The following is a 15,689-nucleotide window of genomic DNA, read 5'->3' as shown; positions in this document are numbered from 1 at the left end:
TCTTAACCAGTGAACACCCTCCCCTCGCAGTACATAGAGTCAAATCTCTGTCCAGGAGCAAAGAGAGAAAGAATATACTCGTGCAGTGTATTTGTGCAGACACAGACCGCAAACAATAGCATCACTCCAGGCAGACAACGGTGGTTTCAGGTATCTCAAAGCAGGCTGGGAAAGCCCCAGACTCTGATCTAGCCAAGAGCACAGGAACACCAACACAAACCTACACCTGTCAGACACGAGAATTCCCCATGAATACGAGTTAGGCTTAGGTTGTTCTCTCACACAAAAACCAAACAGAATTAGCAAAATCAAGATGTCTTCAAATGCCATGGAGCTAATAGGCTGTGTGTGTGTGTGTGTGCGTGCATATCTTTATCTGTATATCCATGTTTTCCCATTCTCTCTGGCTAGAATTCAGTTTCCTATGATTTGCATCTGAGCAGAGTAGACAGCCCTCCAATAAACCCTGACATTTTAGTGCATATTTGGGAGCTGAGACACACGGAGCCGTCAGTGAGCAACACTCAGCCTGAAGAGAAGGGAAAAAAAAAGAAGAAGAAAGAAAAAAAAAAAAAACCACACGGTTTGTTTTCCACTCAGCCTGGACTTTTGCATTTCTGGGCAACAGACTAACACAGACTAACTTGAAAGACACAAGAGCAAAGACCATCCTTAAAATTCTGATTAATGCAGAGAACCCCTTTCTTCATCAATACATATTTCAAATGGGTTTCAGTCAAAACCTCATTTGGTTTCTTGTGTGCATAAGCAGGAAATATTTGCTTCTGCAAACATGCCAGAACACTTACTATTTGAAAGGTTTCCATAGCAAACAGTTTTGAGGAAGGAATTTGGAAATAGTGGAAATTAAGATTTGTACTTCAAAATTCTACGTTGTGTGTTGAATAGAAGGTGCTGCTGACAGTCTCCTCGGCTCTATGGTGACTCCCCCCTCGCCGCAGGGTACCACAGGTCTTCCTGCTCAGGACACGTGCACATCCATCAGGAGATGGCTCTTGTTTGTTCATAAAGTGCCATTTTGGGACTCATGCATGTCCCTTAAGAAAATAAACGCTCAAATCAGAGCTGCCCATCTTTAGAGTAACAGGAGCAGAACTAGCCTCAGGAACAACCAACCAGACCAATGAGAGATGACTGGAGGGAATACAGCACAACTCGTAAAATATCTTGGGCAAGCGAAAAGAGGAAATCCTCTGTAAACTTTTTTGGCATCAAATCTGAACAGACCTCCGGGAAAATGTTTTAAAGTCAATGTGATGAGCAAGTTAACAGCCACGCTTAACCCCAATTCATATTTGACATCCCTGACCCTTTAATTACTCACAAGCAGTCAACAACCAGTCTTATGCCCATATCTGGGTCGACGTGAACTGTAATGACCCTCATATTTGACTTAACTCAGTGCATCTGCCAAGCCAAGTCAACAGAAGGTGACTGAAAACACTAACCCACTGGTGAGCGGAAGTAATGTGTGTATTTAAAAAAAAATAATTTTCATTTAAAAATATTAAAAAACAACAACAAACAAAACCAGGGATCAAACTAGATGGATATTTTCCAGATATTCCAGATTTTTGATTTTTGATTTTCACAAACCCAAACATGGTCAAAACAAAAGTCGACAACCTTTCTTGGCGTAGCCTGGTCTGGATGCAACGTGTTTATATAAAACCAAAGTCAATAGCTGACAACCTCTTAGTGAACATTCAAAAGACACTTTTGTGCTCAGAAGGGCTTTTAAAAAGTACCTTGAAAGAGAAAGAACTTTTAGCTGATCTCCCAGAAATTACCCAACTCCTAAAAGCAATGGTAAGTCCTCATTCAGAAATGACCCATCTCAGCAAAAACTGATGTGATGGAGAACCAAAGGGAAGATTCCTGCTACACATTCTCAGAAATGACAAAGTATCTGTTATTTCCATTTATATGAAATAAGTCACACAACAGAAAATAACCATTTCTTTTCTTCACTGCAAATTTCCCCATGTGTCACTATGTTTACTCACCAAATAAGGACAATGGCGAGCTCCACAGAAAATGTGTCTGATGATGCATATTTGAGTAACTGGCTGAATTTCGGGCTAAATACCAAAACACAGCTAAAACGATGAGAGGAAAGACCAACGAACCAGCTGTCAGATAAAGCCTAGTCAAGGTAAGATTGTTTTAATACAGAATTATCATTAATTGGCAACTTCAGTCCTAAACTCTGGGACATTTAAATTCAGGACAAGACTCTGAAGTAACCCTACCTGTAAACAGGTAGAACAAGCTCATTTACATATCTCCACCTATTCAACTTTAACAGGTTAGCCCTGGCCAAGATACAGGACAGCCAATCAGAACAGAGCTCATAATTTTATATCTTAGAGACACGGCAAGTATAACAGCATGTTTAATTCAAAAGGATAACAGCTGGAAAAAGGGTCAAGTAAAAATTTAACTATGACTGTTTGAAAAATAAAGCCACACAAACATTGTAAGTGGACATCAAGGAAAAATGTAGGATTTGGGCCCTGTAAGGTCTTTCTGTTTCCTCTTGTTTATCAGGTGTACATTTACATTTCTGGTATTGAGCTCACACTTTTATCCAAAGTGACTTGTGACAATTATGACTGAACACAACTTGTGCAGTTGAGAGTTAAGGGTCTTACTCAGGGGCCCAACAGTGGCAACCTCGCAATGGTGGGGCTTAAGCTGGCAACCTTCTGACTACTAGTCCAGTACCTTAAGTCAGTTAATTCAGCGTGAGTGTGGTTCAGACGTACCTCTACATCCTGCAGACTGAAGTCATTCTGGTCTTTGAAGTTGGCAGCGCCGGCACTGAGCTCCATCAGCATCTTGCCGATCTCGGGTTTTATGGCGGCCGTGAGCCGGCTGGCGGCCTCCATCACATGCTCCTGCACGTCCTTCAGCTGCGTGGCAGCTTTGGAGTAACGCGAGTTCCGAAAAACGCTGCCAAACAGCTCCGTGAGGAAGGCGCTGGCCCGGCAGAACACGTTTAGCGCATCGAGGTACTTCGAGATGCCCTGCTGGATGTCGGCGATCGCCGTCGTGGTGCCGCCGCCTCCTCCGCCGCCTGAGTGGTCATGGCAACCCGAGGGGGAGGAGCCGACGGGCACCAGAGGGGAGGGGGCGGAGCCAAGCGGGGCGCTCAGGGTGCGGCTGAGCTCAGGCATGGTATACTGCTGGTGCTGCTGCTGCACTTTCTGCTTGGACCCGCCAAGCAAGAAGCGCCGCTTGTAGTCCATCTTACTTTCTTGCGCGCTGCAACAATACATAAGTGTCGGACACTCCCAGGACGATCCGTCTCCAACTGCGAGCCAGGCAGGAGCGCTCTGTACGTTCACCTCTTCAGTGCTGGGAAACGATGTCGTCAACTCCTCCCCCAAAAATTGCACAAGAGCCAAGACTTTCTAAATCAAGTAAACTGAGTGTGTAACGGTTCCATGAGCCAGAGGGTCATGACAGTATTCCTGGTCGCGGCTGAGAGGCAACGAGATGCAGAGGCAACAGGACGCAGCTCTGCGGGAACTCGCTATGTGGTATTTCAAGTGGAAACACGAAACAAATCAGAGAACAAAACCCCACAACAAACACAGCAGGATCAACACGTTGGTGTTGTTTCTCTCTTCACATCCATTCACGAGAGCCTTAAAAAAAAAAAAAAAAAAAAGACCTGAATCGTCTTTGCACTAGGAGTAATGGTCCGACGGAAATTTCAAAAGTGCAAAATCTTTCCTTCAAACGGAAGCAGAGAGATCCTTCATGTTATAGTTTTCCATTGCATCTCGTTTATATTTATACAGACCTCTAAAAAATAGAAAAATCTTAAAAAGCTGTCAGCCAAAAAGTACAATATGACTTCTGGAGGGTGAGAGGAGAAATATGAGGGCCACTGATCAACAGCTAGGAGTGAAACACAAACATCCAAGTCCAGCTATGGAACTGCAGTGCACCGAAGGCTAGCCGAAGCCGGGCACCAGCGGGGCAGACAGATCCAGTCTGTCGGAGCGGCCGGGGTGGGTCAAGGCCCGGCAGGGATGCGCGGAGGCAAAGAGGAGCAGCTCGAGGAGATGCAGCAGGCGGGAAACCTGTTCGGACCGCCTGCGTGGAGTGTCTGTGCCAGAGGTAGCGGATAGTCCCAGAGGAAACGCACGCTCTTGCGGATCCTGGATGCACTGTAAGCGCCGTGTCTGGAGAGATGCGAAGCGTGCCGCGTTGGTGAGGTCTCGTGGTCACTTCCTGTGGGTGGTAGAGAGAGAGACACACACACACACACACACACACACACACACACACACACACACGCATACACAGAGTGAGATCAGAGGAAGGATGTTTGACCTTTGTTCCACCTGTTTCCTGATATCCTGGCTAAAACAACGAATGGAAAAAGAAACACTTAAATGACAAAAAATATATATATTACATAAAATAACCCCTATATTACCAGCAAACAGCAACATTTAGTCTACGAGTGGATGGGGACTGGAGCATTCACATACTCTCAATGAATCTGGCTCAGTTTAAAAGTGAATTACACTTTAGCCAAAATAACAGAATCTGGAACTTCAGCAAGTACCTGAGCTGCTGCCAAGAGAGTACGAGGTCAACGGCTCTGGCGCGCTGCGCTAGACAGCGCCAGGCACTTCAGAACCCCATCAATGGCTCACGGGTCAGATCGGGAGGGGACCAGTACATGTGGCCGCTGGACGAGTAAATCACAATAGCACCATTCAAACTGTACTGTCAGCAGCAACCTGGTGCCACCATGCAAAAGGGCTGCCATCGAATTTGCCTGCACGGGAAGTCAAACGCTAGCGTCATGCCGCCCCACTCAGGAACGCACACCTCAGCCAAGCTTAGAGAGAGGGAAGCGTTATTCCCACATCTTGGCTAAGCTTAGAGAGAGGGAAGCGTTATTCCCACATCTTGGCTAAGCTTAGAGAGAGGGAAGTCCCACACTCCCACGCCCCCCCCTCCCCTTGGGCCCTAGTGAGGGAAACAGCTGTAGTCTTACACAGGAGCTCGTTTACTAGAGGACAGACACTTTTACCCATGGTACAAAAAAATGCCAAGCAAAAGAATGAATGTGTATTCTCACACTTATCTTAAAAAGCCTTTTACACAAAGCCGTTCTCCTCTGAGAACATGGTGATTCAACAATACTGTCTCATGTAAACATGAATTAATTCTAGTGACCCACTGGTTTCAAAGAAAGCACAGTAAACAGACCAACACAGCCATGCGGAAAGCCCTACTTGTGGCCTCTCTCCCGCCAGGATGGGTGTGGCATGAGATGATGTAGACAGGTCTGTTCAAATCATGTGGCTTGCGGGGGGGGGGGGGGGGGGGGGGGGGGGGGGGGGGGGGGGGGGGGGGGGGCCTCTATGTAGTTTCGCGACTGAGAGTGGCATGCTCGTGCTGGGATATGTGTTTCTCAACCATAAAAACATTCCACAACCTCAACCTCTACTGACCTTCACATCTCACTTCCTTTGGCAAACATGGTGTACATATGGGGTTGGTGCGTGCGTGTGTGTGAGAGCATGCACATCAGAGCTAAACAACCCTTTTGCTGGAAAAGTTCTGTCATGTGCAGGATGTCCCCACAGCTATCGAACGCTTGTCTCTGTGTGTGTATGTGGTGTGTGTATATAGAGTGGAGGTGACGACAACAGGCAATCTCCCTTCCCAGTCCTCTGCAAACAGTTGCGTGTTTGCTCTACCCAGCCATTATGTCACCTCTGTGCTTTTGAAGAGGTGAGGTGTCCTATTGTGAGCTTCCTTAAATGCAAACTTCCCCAGAGAGCGCAGTAGGGTAGGGGTCCATTCACTAATCTCACAGATTAGAGCACAGGGGTAGGGGTCTGCCTGCTAATCCCACAGATTACAAATTGCCAGGGTGGCCAACAGGCCTGGGGACGCCTAAATATACCGGTGTGGAGAGGACAGCACTGTCTACATTTAAATGCACAAGGCGGCCGGAACCCCCCCGGAAGGAAAAGACCAGATTAAGAAACTCTGCCCTAAAGGACAAAGAGGGGGGGAGGAGGTGTTGTGCTGAAAGATGGTGTATGGCAAAGGGCTCTGTTCAAAGTAACCAGAGCTCTTCCCATGGTGTGAGCTATGCCACATGCTAAAAAATATCCAAAATGTTCAGTAACGACACACTATGATCGATAGCAAAAAGGTTACAGTATGAGGTTAAAGTAACTAGGTCACACAAAACTTGCATAACAAGGCCTCACCTTTCTTCTTAACAACAATCTTAATAACCTTAATGACACTTATGCTGTCGGATCGGTCATACCTATACACAGAACACAGAGAAGGTAAACAAGTACGCTGGCATCTTTGAGTAAGATGGTAGTATCAATATTGATGCAAATTGCCTCTCTGCTTAATGCAAACTCCCAAACAAACCAGTGGGGGGGGGGGGGTGACAAGGAGAGAGAGAAAAACAGCAAGAGGGTGACAATACAGAGCAAGAACAGAAGAAATGAGAGAGAAAGAGGAAGGGAGTAAATGGAGAGGGAGACTGTGTTGAAAAAAGAAAAGTAAGAGACAGAGAGAGAGAGGTGGCAGGGGGCCAGAGCCTAGTGTATAGTGTGACCCCCCCCACTCCACCAGCAGGAGAGGTTTGGTGGACTAATGTTAGCTCATGCCTGCTCCACTTGGACAGGAATCAGGTTCGGGTTTCTCCGAGAATCCTCACAGTCGCCAGTCACAAAAACACTAGGTTATCTGTCCCGCAGTCTCAAAAAAGACCATCTGCCCCACTGCCAGCACTGCGATTTATGCCCCACCACAGGACCCGTACTCATCAGCAACTCACTGACTGGGTTAAAAGCGCGGCCAGCCTCCAGAATGGGCTGACCAGGTCAGCCAGACGCTGCCCCAGTTAGTGTAGTGGCCTTCGTCTTCTGCCTGCTCTCGCAAGCTCGTCTTGGGATGGGTTATTAGCAGCAGAGCTGGGCGAGGCACGGTAACCTTAACCCTGTACCGTGGAGGGAGGTGCAGGGTTGGGACTGAACGACGGTTCATTTGCCTTTCACTAGCATTTCGTCAATTTATTCTCTGAGCGCAGAAAAACATGTGAATATGGTAGCTGGCTGGTCTGGCTGTTGGGTGAAGTCACAGAAGGCAGCGGTTATCCAGGTCCACCGCAGAGATGTGGACTACTCAAGCTCCAGTCTGCACAAGTAGGTCAACGTAAAACAAGAGTGGATTTTACAACAAAACAAGACAAAAGTTAAGATCCTTCCCAAACAACGGCAGTTTCTCTGCCGTGTGTTCCATTTTAACAATCACTCGTCATACCATCTCTGTATGACAGTAAACCGTCCACATCCCTCCTGATCTACAGCTCCTCTCAGACACACAGGCCCGTACATGAAAGCCAAGTGCTGGGTTGGACCAATGGCTGAGGATTCCCCCTCCATACTGTCGTAGTGCAGTGCCCTCCCTGCCAGCCAGGCCAGGCCAGTCTCACAGTTCGCACAAAACCACAAAGGCGTCGCGAAAGCAGAGGTCCGGCTCAGTTGCCCCTGCAGCACAACCGAGGAACCACAACACTTCCCTCGGCTTCAGTAAGAATGAACGGAGGCTGCTTTGACCTCCCTCAATCAGAGGTGTCGCTATATACCTTTTTTTGGGGGGGTGGGGGGGTGCAGAGTGGTTTTGGGACAGTCCAAGGCCTCTGCCTTAGGCTTCCCCAGCTGGGCTCACTTCTTCACGGACGGCTACAGCGGTTCAATCACCTGTCTGTTTCCTGACTTTTTTTTGGAATGTACAATCAATACGTTTCTGTTAACAAAATGTGTTTATCACATCGGTACTATTTGCAAAAAAAAAAAAAAAAAAAAAAAAGCCAGTGCAAATACTTTTTTCAAACAGATTTTCTTCATAATTACATCTCTTAACACCAAGAAATTAAACACAGGCCCACCAAAGTGCTGTGGTTTGTTACATCTCCCACAGTGGCCATCACTGTTGAGGCATCAGATATATCCGTCTTCTGAGTGTTTGCTTTTCAAGTGCTTTAAAAACAAGGCTGTACAGAACAATTACCCAAATGCTCTACAAGCTGTGAAATAAAGCCGTTACTTGCTATGCCCATTCCTGCTGTGCCTGTAATTAATTTATGGGAACATATCTAGTATATTGGCATATTTGCCTGGGCAAGTGAACTTCTCCCAGGCAATGTGCTCAGGGAAAGTGCGGCTATGACTAACTGGCACTGCGTGTTCAGCTGAATTCCAGATATGTTTTGCAGTCAGATTTCTGTTCATTAGGAACCCAGACACACAGCACCACAACTCCATGCCCATGGGTGCGACACAGCTCCAGGGCCGGGTGGAGTCTGTGTAGGGCAGGGGGGTGAGAGAGGGGCAGGTGGGCTCCTTGGCTGCTGCAAGTACATACAGCAACTGTGCGCAGGCAGGCAGGCACACACGCAGTATACATCAACACAGCCTGCATGAGTAGTGACTGATATTTCATAAAGTATGCTTCTTGAGAAAGTGATCAAAACAACAGAATGGATTACGGCAAATAATTCTTATTCAAAACACAACACAGACTGGTCTTGGCAGGGCACCAGTGATGCCAATGCCAGCCATAATCACAGCTACAAACACTTAAACAAATACATATTAAATAATGTGTTAAGTGGCTTCGAGGAAATGTGGATTAGAGAGAAATTCATAGAGTTTCGTCAACACATAGCTGTGCGCTACAACAGAATACTATTAGTGTGGGCTTTGTTGTTACAACGCTGGTAAAAACCTGCCAGCTTCAGGGCAACTTTTAAAAGCCTAACCTCGATTCAGTGCCAAAGTTCTTGCACATCCAAGTAAAATTCCAGGCAAATGATAAACAATCCTGGAACTCTGGTCGGGCACGGTGTGTCTGCGGATCATGAGCAGAACACGTGGACCGGCCCAGGAGATGTGACACGACCTCCTGAGTCACTTGGCTTCGCGTTCTGAGCCTGGGAATGCTAAAAAGCCAGGCTCCGTGTCATGAGTGGGGCCAAAAGAGAGCATGGCTCACGTTTCAGAGTCACATGGCCCGATGCGGCCACCAGAGAGACTGCTGTCTGGCACCCTGGACGAGGCCCCTTGTGCTTAAAGGCCCCTCTCCGTGTCTGGCAGATATGGGGACATACTGTTACTGAGTCCCTTTATATCTGGGCTGTCCATAGAGCCAGAATGTAGATAAGTAAAAGGAAATTCAGCGCTCAACACGAGATGAGCGACTTGAAGCTGCAGCACTTTATTCTGAGCACTATAAATGGCTCATCTGATGTCCGTGCGCTTGAATGGAGATCTGCTCTTGAAGAAACTCCACCACCCCCCCACCCCGAGGGGATGGATGTCACTGGTAAAGCAAGAAGCTTCAGATGCCTTTTCAAATTTGGCAAATAAAGTATTTAGAAGTGAGAAATGCACATGTGCAGGCCCAGCCATCAGCGAGAGCACAGCCGTGGCAGTTCAGCTTTTGGAAAAGACGCAAATAAGAATTTTTCTTTGCTGCTGCTGGCACACAGATGTTTGTTAGGCAAACTGGCATTTCACAACTTTGCACTTGTCGATGTGATTTCATTATAAAGATAATTGTGGGGGGGGGGGAAACGACTCCACTCTTCATGACAGATTTCACACTTTGTTTTTAGCACAGGGAACTTGCCAAAATGCAAAACTCACAGAGTCTTACACATAGGCAAGATCTCCACAAGTCAGGACATTTTTGTAAATCAACAGCTGTTTTGAGTTTCTCTGGGGAAATCTAAATTTATCATGCAAAGAAAGTACCTAAGTGGACAGGCTTGGACCGGTTACCTCGGAAACTGAACAGGCAGAGGCAGCTACACCACCGAACGCCCCCTAAACACACACACATGCTGAAGTCTGTCCATGCGATCCCCGACTCGGCCAGACCATTCAAATCACTGCAGGGGACAAGGCATCTCTGCACAAACAAGTCTAAAAGGGGGCAAGGTCAATTTGAAACCGGAAATTTTTGGTGTCTTTTGTGCATTCCTGTTGCATCTAGATCCCTTACAGTAGATAAACACCATCTTGGAATGAACCACTGCAACAATAATGATGATGAACAATCGATTTTATTTATATTGCGTCTCTGAAACTCAAGGCTGCTTTGTTGGTGTATTTTGTAATGCAACACCTGAGAGGAAACAAGAAGCAAATAGGCAAAAGGGGAATCAAACTAAAAAACCATCACCACAGTCAGAATCCAAGTGCCAATAAGCCAGCAGTAAGAGCAGGTATCAGGCCTGCACAAGAGAGAGATGGCAGGATAAAACCATGTATTGAACAGAGGTGTGGGATTTAATGGGAATGGGGTGGGAAAGAGGGGGGGAAAGGGCAAGTCCTGTACAAGTTTACAATGCATTTTGGGTAGCCAAGCAATGCTGAATCTTTGCATACATTTCTGTAAATGAATTCTGCAGCAGAAAGAAAATAACCTTCCTTGGTGCTTGCCAATTACAAAACACAGTCTGTCTGACTTTGAGAAAACTATTCCCCCTTTTTTATGCCATAGGCTGACTCAGAAAAATGTGAGTAAGGGTTCCTCTCAAGTTTCAAACATCATAGCAGGAGGAGCGAAACATTTGTACAGTTGGGTCGGAGATTTGTCACCTGCCACAAGCGAGTGGTGTTTAGTCCATACTTTACAATAGTTCAAGGGTTAACCAGAATCAAAGGAAACCAGGAGCGTATTCATCAATATTGCAAGGTCAATATTTTCTCCATAATGTAGTGGTTCTGTTATTCTGTTCAAACCAGGATACTGAAATTTCATCCATACTGCCATTCTGATAACCAGCTACACATTTCGAAACTGGTATTTCGTCTGTGCTGGGAGATGCAACTGTACCAGCAAAAAACAGGTGTAAACAGCACAGTGTTGTCGGAAACCTTAGACTTTTACTTTAAATACAAACTGTTACAATGTACAGTACAAAATCCTGCAACACAGACCGCACCATGCTGTCCAGAAGATCAAATGATGTAATTTAGACTTTTCCGTGCATCGAGGTTCTGAGCCAAGGACAAGGTGTACCGTTCAGCATGGTTTCCAGGACACACATGAGTTTTAGTATCAAACGCAAACAGGCAGCACCAAGAAACCTGACCTGAAAAACCACACAGAGGAATTTCTGGCTTCAAAACGCAACTTTCCTAGGCTAATAACAAACGCAAGGGATGGTAAAGTTCACAACATGGGCATCGTCTAATAAACCTCAACCAACAATTACAAAAGAGAAGAAAAAAAGTCAACAGTTATGCTTTTAACGACAACACGTGCATGTGCCAAAGTGCTCTGTATTAACCTTGTGAGGGTGCACACGCAACTGGGTTCTTACGTCGAGATGCTACACTGACCGGTAGCTAATTCTCCACAAGCGCGCTTAAGCCAAACAGAAACAAAACAGCCTCCAGTCTGAACTAGTAACCTTTGTCACTCGTCTGGGACACAAACTGGGTGTTAAGCAGATAAAATCATCATTCCAAATGCAGAAGTGAATGTAAAGCATTCTGCAATTCTGTGGATTTTTATTAAGTATTTGCTGGCCATGGTTGAAAGTATCCCTTACAGTGTTATGGAATTCTAACTTCAGGAACATTAAAACTCTTGCTTTAGCTATGGCCCAATCCAAGAAGGTGAAAAAGTTTAAATAAGGTAATAGAAAAGTTGCTTAGGAGCAGTCCTAGGAAAGCTTGACAGTTAAATCCCCTGGAAGAAATCAACTGCAAAGGTAGTCATGTGTGCCTGTGTGTTTCAAGGTTAGTAGAAAAGAATGTAGGCCTAAGTTCAACCACTGTTCTCCTATAAAGCCCAAAACGTCAGCTATCAGAGTTCCACCAACACACACAACCATATCCAACCAAAGCAAACAAACACAGACACAATAACAATCAGATTACAAAAATGCTAAACAAACAAACCTAATAAGATGACTCACAGGTGCGTACATTCTGTTTTGCACTTTCCCACTTCACAGCAAAAGGCAGAAAAATGTTTCTTCCATGACAAAACGCAGAGGTCCTAATCTGTCCCGTTACAACACACCTATCTCCCCCATGAAAAGATTCCACTGTGACATTCTAAACTGAAAGAGCATAGTATATTCTGAACAATCCACAAACACTAGAATGCTTTGTTATGGGACAGCCTGCTGCTCTGGTCAGTAACACACACACACACGAATTAATAGGCATACAGAAGTAAAATTAGAAATACTACACCAAGGAAAGAACGCCATGCCGCATACAGTTGGGCTGTTAGTGGAGGTGAAATTTCTAACAAACCTTAGACTCCAGCTACGACAATCAGCACATACAAACCGTATGATTATATCCACCATATATACTATTACAACCACAACCAAAAGAAGCCTAGTTGTATTTCAAAGGACACAGTCCATAATAGAGTGTGCCATCTGTATTGTATCAGAGCAGGCCACCATGTCTGATAATCACACTTAGCAAATTAATAAGAGCAACTTTGATGTTTTTAACATGCCACCATGCCTGACATCAGCAGGGGCTGTCAGCTTCAGTAATACTACTATATGTTTTATTCAACACACAAATCTGATCCTATTTCTGTTTTGCTCACTGCAGACTACACATTTTATCCCCTGCACAGAAATGCAAAAAGCATGACACCTTATAAACATCTCAAATGTCCAGATTTCCAGAGGGTCTGCAGTAGTGTCAACTTGTCCTCACTCCAAAATTGCATGTGCTTTCCCTGGCATTCTCAGAAAAAGGTGCCCGTGTCTTTTAGGGAAGGGGAGAGCGTCGCCAGAAGTTCAGCAGCGAGACGCGTTTTTTTTTTCTTCTTTCATTCCAACTGAAGGGACCCAAACAGGAAATACATTCCACATGACCTCAGCGAGAGCGTCGCCAAAGAGCTACGATGCCCGAGAGCCTCACACTCTGTTTTCAGTGCTTAACTAAAAGACACACAAAGAGAGAGAGAAAGAGAAAAAAAAACCAAACATTGTTGAGGCATTATAGCTACACTCCGGGGATATGAATTCTGCTTAGATCAGGGATTTGTTTTGTGTCCAAACCAAAAAATTCATAGTGACTGATTTCCTAAGATCCTGTTAAATTTATGTTTTATGTTTCAAACAGGTATTGTGACCAGTTTGGGGCCATATTACTTTGGTTAGTGGCTTATTGGGGCAGTGGTGGCTCAGTGGTTTGTGGCTTGTGATTGGGTGGTTGCTGGTTCAAGCCCTGCCGCTGCTGAGTTGCCGCTGTTGGGTCCATGAGCAAGGCCCTTGATCCTTGGTTACTCCTGTCTAGGTTTGGGCTGCCTGGCAGTAGCCTTGCCCACACCCGTTGCTGGCATTGATCACGTGGCAGTCAGCAGTGGTATTCTGTACCTCTGTTCTGCTGGGTGTGTGTTAGTGGTTTATTACTTTGTTTTGTGGTTACCACTCACCTGTCAAACATCATTGCAATTATTGATGGGAGATGGTTAATAATAATAATAATAATAATAGATCATCACAGACTTTGCTTTTGCGAAATGGTCCATTTTTTAGATTAAAATACAAGCGCACGTGGCGTCGCGGTCCGGCCCTGCAGTCAAGCGCACTTGACGTCGCGGCCCTACAGTCAAGTACATTTCACTTAACAGCCCTACAGTCAAGTACATTTCAGATACGTGTGGATTGGACAGGACTGCCTGTTTTAACAGAGCTCATAATGTCTTTGTTTAAATGATAACTTTAAAAAATGAGGATTTAACACAAATTAGAGATAATACAATAAATCAAACAAATTTGTCACTAGATATGTTTTACATTCAGAGCTTTAACTGTATATTTTCATATTGAACAGACGGCAGGGTTCGCCCTTAAAATCTAGCCAAATGTTTTTTTCCCCTTTGAAATATCAGAAATCAAATGACATCAGCGTCTGGTATGCAAGATGCATTTCAAAGCACCAAGCCGGTTAATAAATGCACTACAAATGAGTTAAAGATTATTTTAACATCAATGTCAGTTTATAACATTATCAACATTAATGGGGGGGACTACACTATATTTAGTCTTTATTTACATCTAACTTAACAACTCGATTCCTCGAATTTTAAAGTCTACAAGAACCGAACATAATCCGACATTATCATATTTTCAGATCGTAGCTACCTACGTCTTGCGATTTCAGAACCGAATTATCTTGGATTTTGCAGATTATATATCCTATGTTTAATTCTGTGCATTCGGTCACCAATGCATAACGCAGGCGGAACACTGAGGGCCGAGTGGAAGGGGGACACAGAACTTACCCCGAGTAGAGGTTGTCGGGCCTCCGAGTGCTGGTTACATACCGGCTTAATATAACCCAAGCGAGCAGCGCTCCGTACAGAATATCATTACAAATCCGCACCTTCGCAGGAAGGCACTGGGAGACGCAGAAACTCGCGACGGCTTCACCCGAGCACACTCCTGTGCGAGCTACTGATCTTAATAACGCCTTTTTAAACGCGCTAAAAAGCAGGTTCGCTTGGCTGCGTGCACGCCGAGCTCGAGCCAGCATTCGCGGCCACTCCAACGGCTTTCCGTTTCACCAGCGAAACGACCAAAACATGATCTTTTCCTCACGTTTAGTGAGCAATGTAACCCAACAGCCAGCAGCACGGCTAGCTAACCCAGTTACCTGGAAAATTCCACCCCCCGCCGCCCAGAAAACCCAGATAATGGTGACCAGTGACCACAGGGCGAGCTGGGGTAGGTTAATATGACCTAGGTTAGGTTAGCTGGCGCTAGCAATGTGAACGAATCCGAGACATTTGCGGGCGATCCGGACCCCAGGCTGATGCAGCCAGCTTCGAGGCTAATATGAGAATCGGATTCAAATAGCTGTACCTAGGCTAGCTAGCAACGACACCAGCATGTCCAAACCGTGAGGCAGTAGCGTTAACGCAACGGAAACCACCTTAAACGTCCTCGAAAATGAAGAAGACGAGCAGTAACAACACCCGGGTAGCTGCACCGCCTGCTAGCCGCGTAGCTAACACCAGCTAATATGAGCTAATGTTACCCACCGATAGCAACTAGCGCTTAGCCTGGTACCTTGCGACACGATTTTCAAACGCGCAGGGAACTCGAAAAGCCACCGTTCGTCCGCGTTTCAGTGGCTCGGTGACAATAATGACCAACTTTAAACTAGGCAACGGAAGGCAGGTTTATTAAAGAAGAATAAACACGAATCTGCAGAGGATAAGCGCATCACTTACCAGCGATGTATCCCACCCTCCTGACAGAGAATCCCTGTCTGTGGAGAACGGAAGTGACGTCTCTCACTAGCAGGTCGCGCGAAGTCTGCCCGAGCAGGGAGTTTTCCAGGTGTAGCTGACTGATGTGTGTGAAGAACTTTTAGTAGGAAGGTTAGTCTGTTTGTTTAAATTTATTTATTTATTTGTATGGCCGTAAGCCTATGAATGACAACCACCCAAAGAAGACGGAAATAACAAACACTATAGTTGGGTTAATATTTGAAATGATATTCATTATGAGTTTGTTTGTTGAATAGGCTGAGGTCAGTCTTCACTTTTTTCATATACATAACATTTGCTAAATACAGCAGAAATTAACTATTGCTTGGGATGTT

The 15,689-nt window shown here is 45.5% G+C and overlaps 1 protein-coding gene across 1 annotated transcript in view; it reads right to left on the bottom strand.

The window, feature by feature from the left end:
* The window catches only part of garre1 (granule associated Rac and RHOG effector 1), a 31,249-nt gene extending 15,888 nt beyond the window's left edge, over nt 1-15,361 (bottom strand). Inside the window, exons 1-2 of the mRNA XM_027020928.2 lie at nt 15,316-15,361; nt 2,790-4,266 (exon numbers count right to left, since the gene is read on the bottom strand). Of these exons, the coding sequence (XP_026876729.2) occupies nt 2,790-3,302 (513 nt within the window). The 5' untranslated portion in view covers nt 3,303-4,266; nt 15,316-15,361. The remainder of the gene's footprint in view (nt 1-2,789; nt 4,267-15,315) is intronic.
* Nucleotides 15,362-15,689: the final 328 nt, after the last annotated feature.

This window comes from Electrophorus electricus, chromosome 4 (assembly GCF_013358815.1).
Source record: "Electrophorus electricus isolate fEleEle1 chromosome 4, fEleEle1.pri, whole genome shotgun sequence".
Taxonomy (NCBI): domain Eukaryota; kingdom Metazoa; phylum Chordata; class Actinopteri; order Gymnotiformes; family Gymnotidae; genus Electrophorus; species Electrophorus electricus.
Note: the sequence above shows the minus strand (reverse complement) of the source record. Positions and strands in the feature narration are given on the sequence as shown.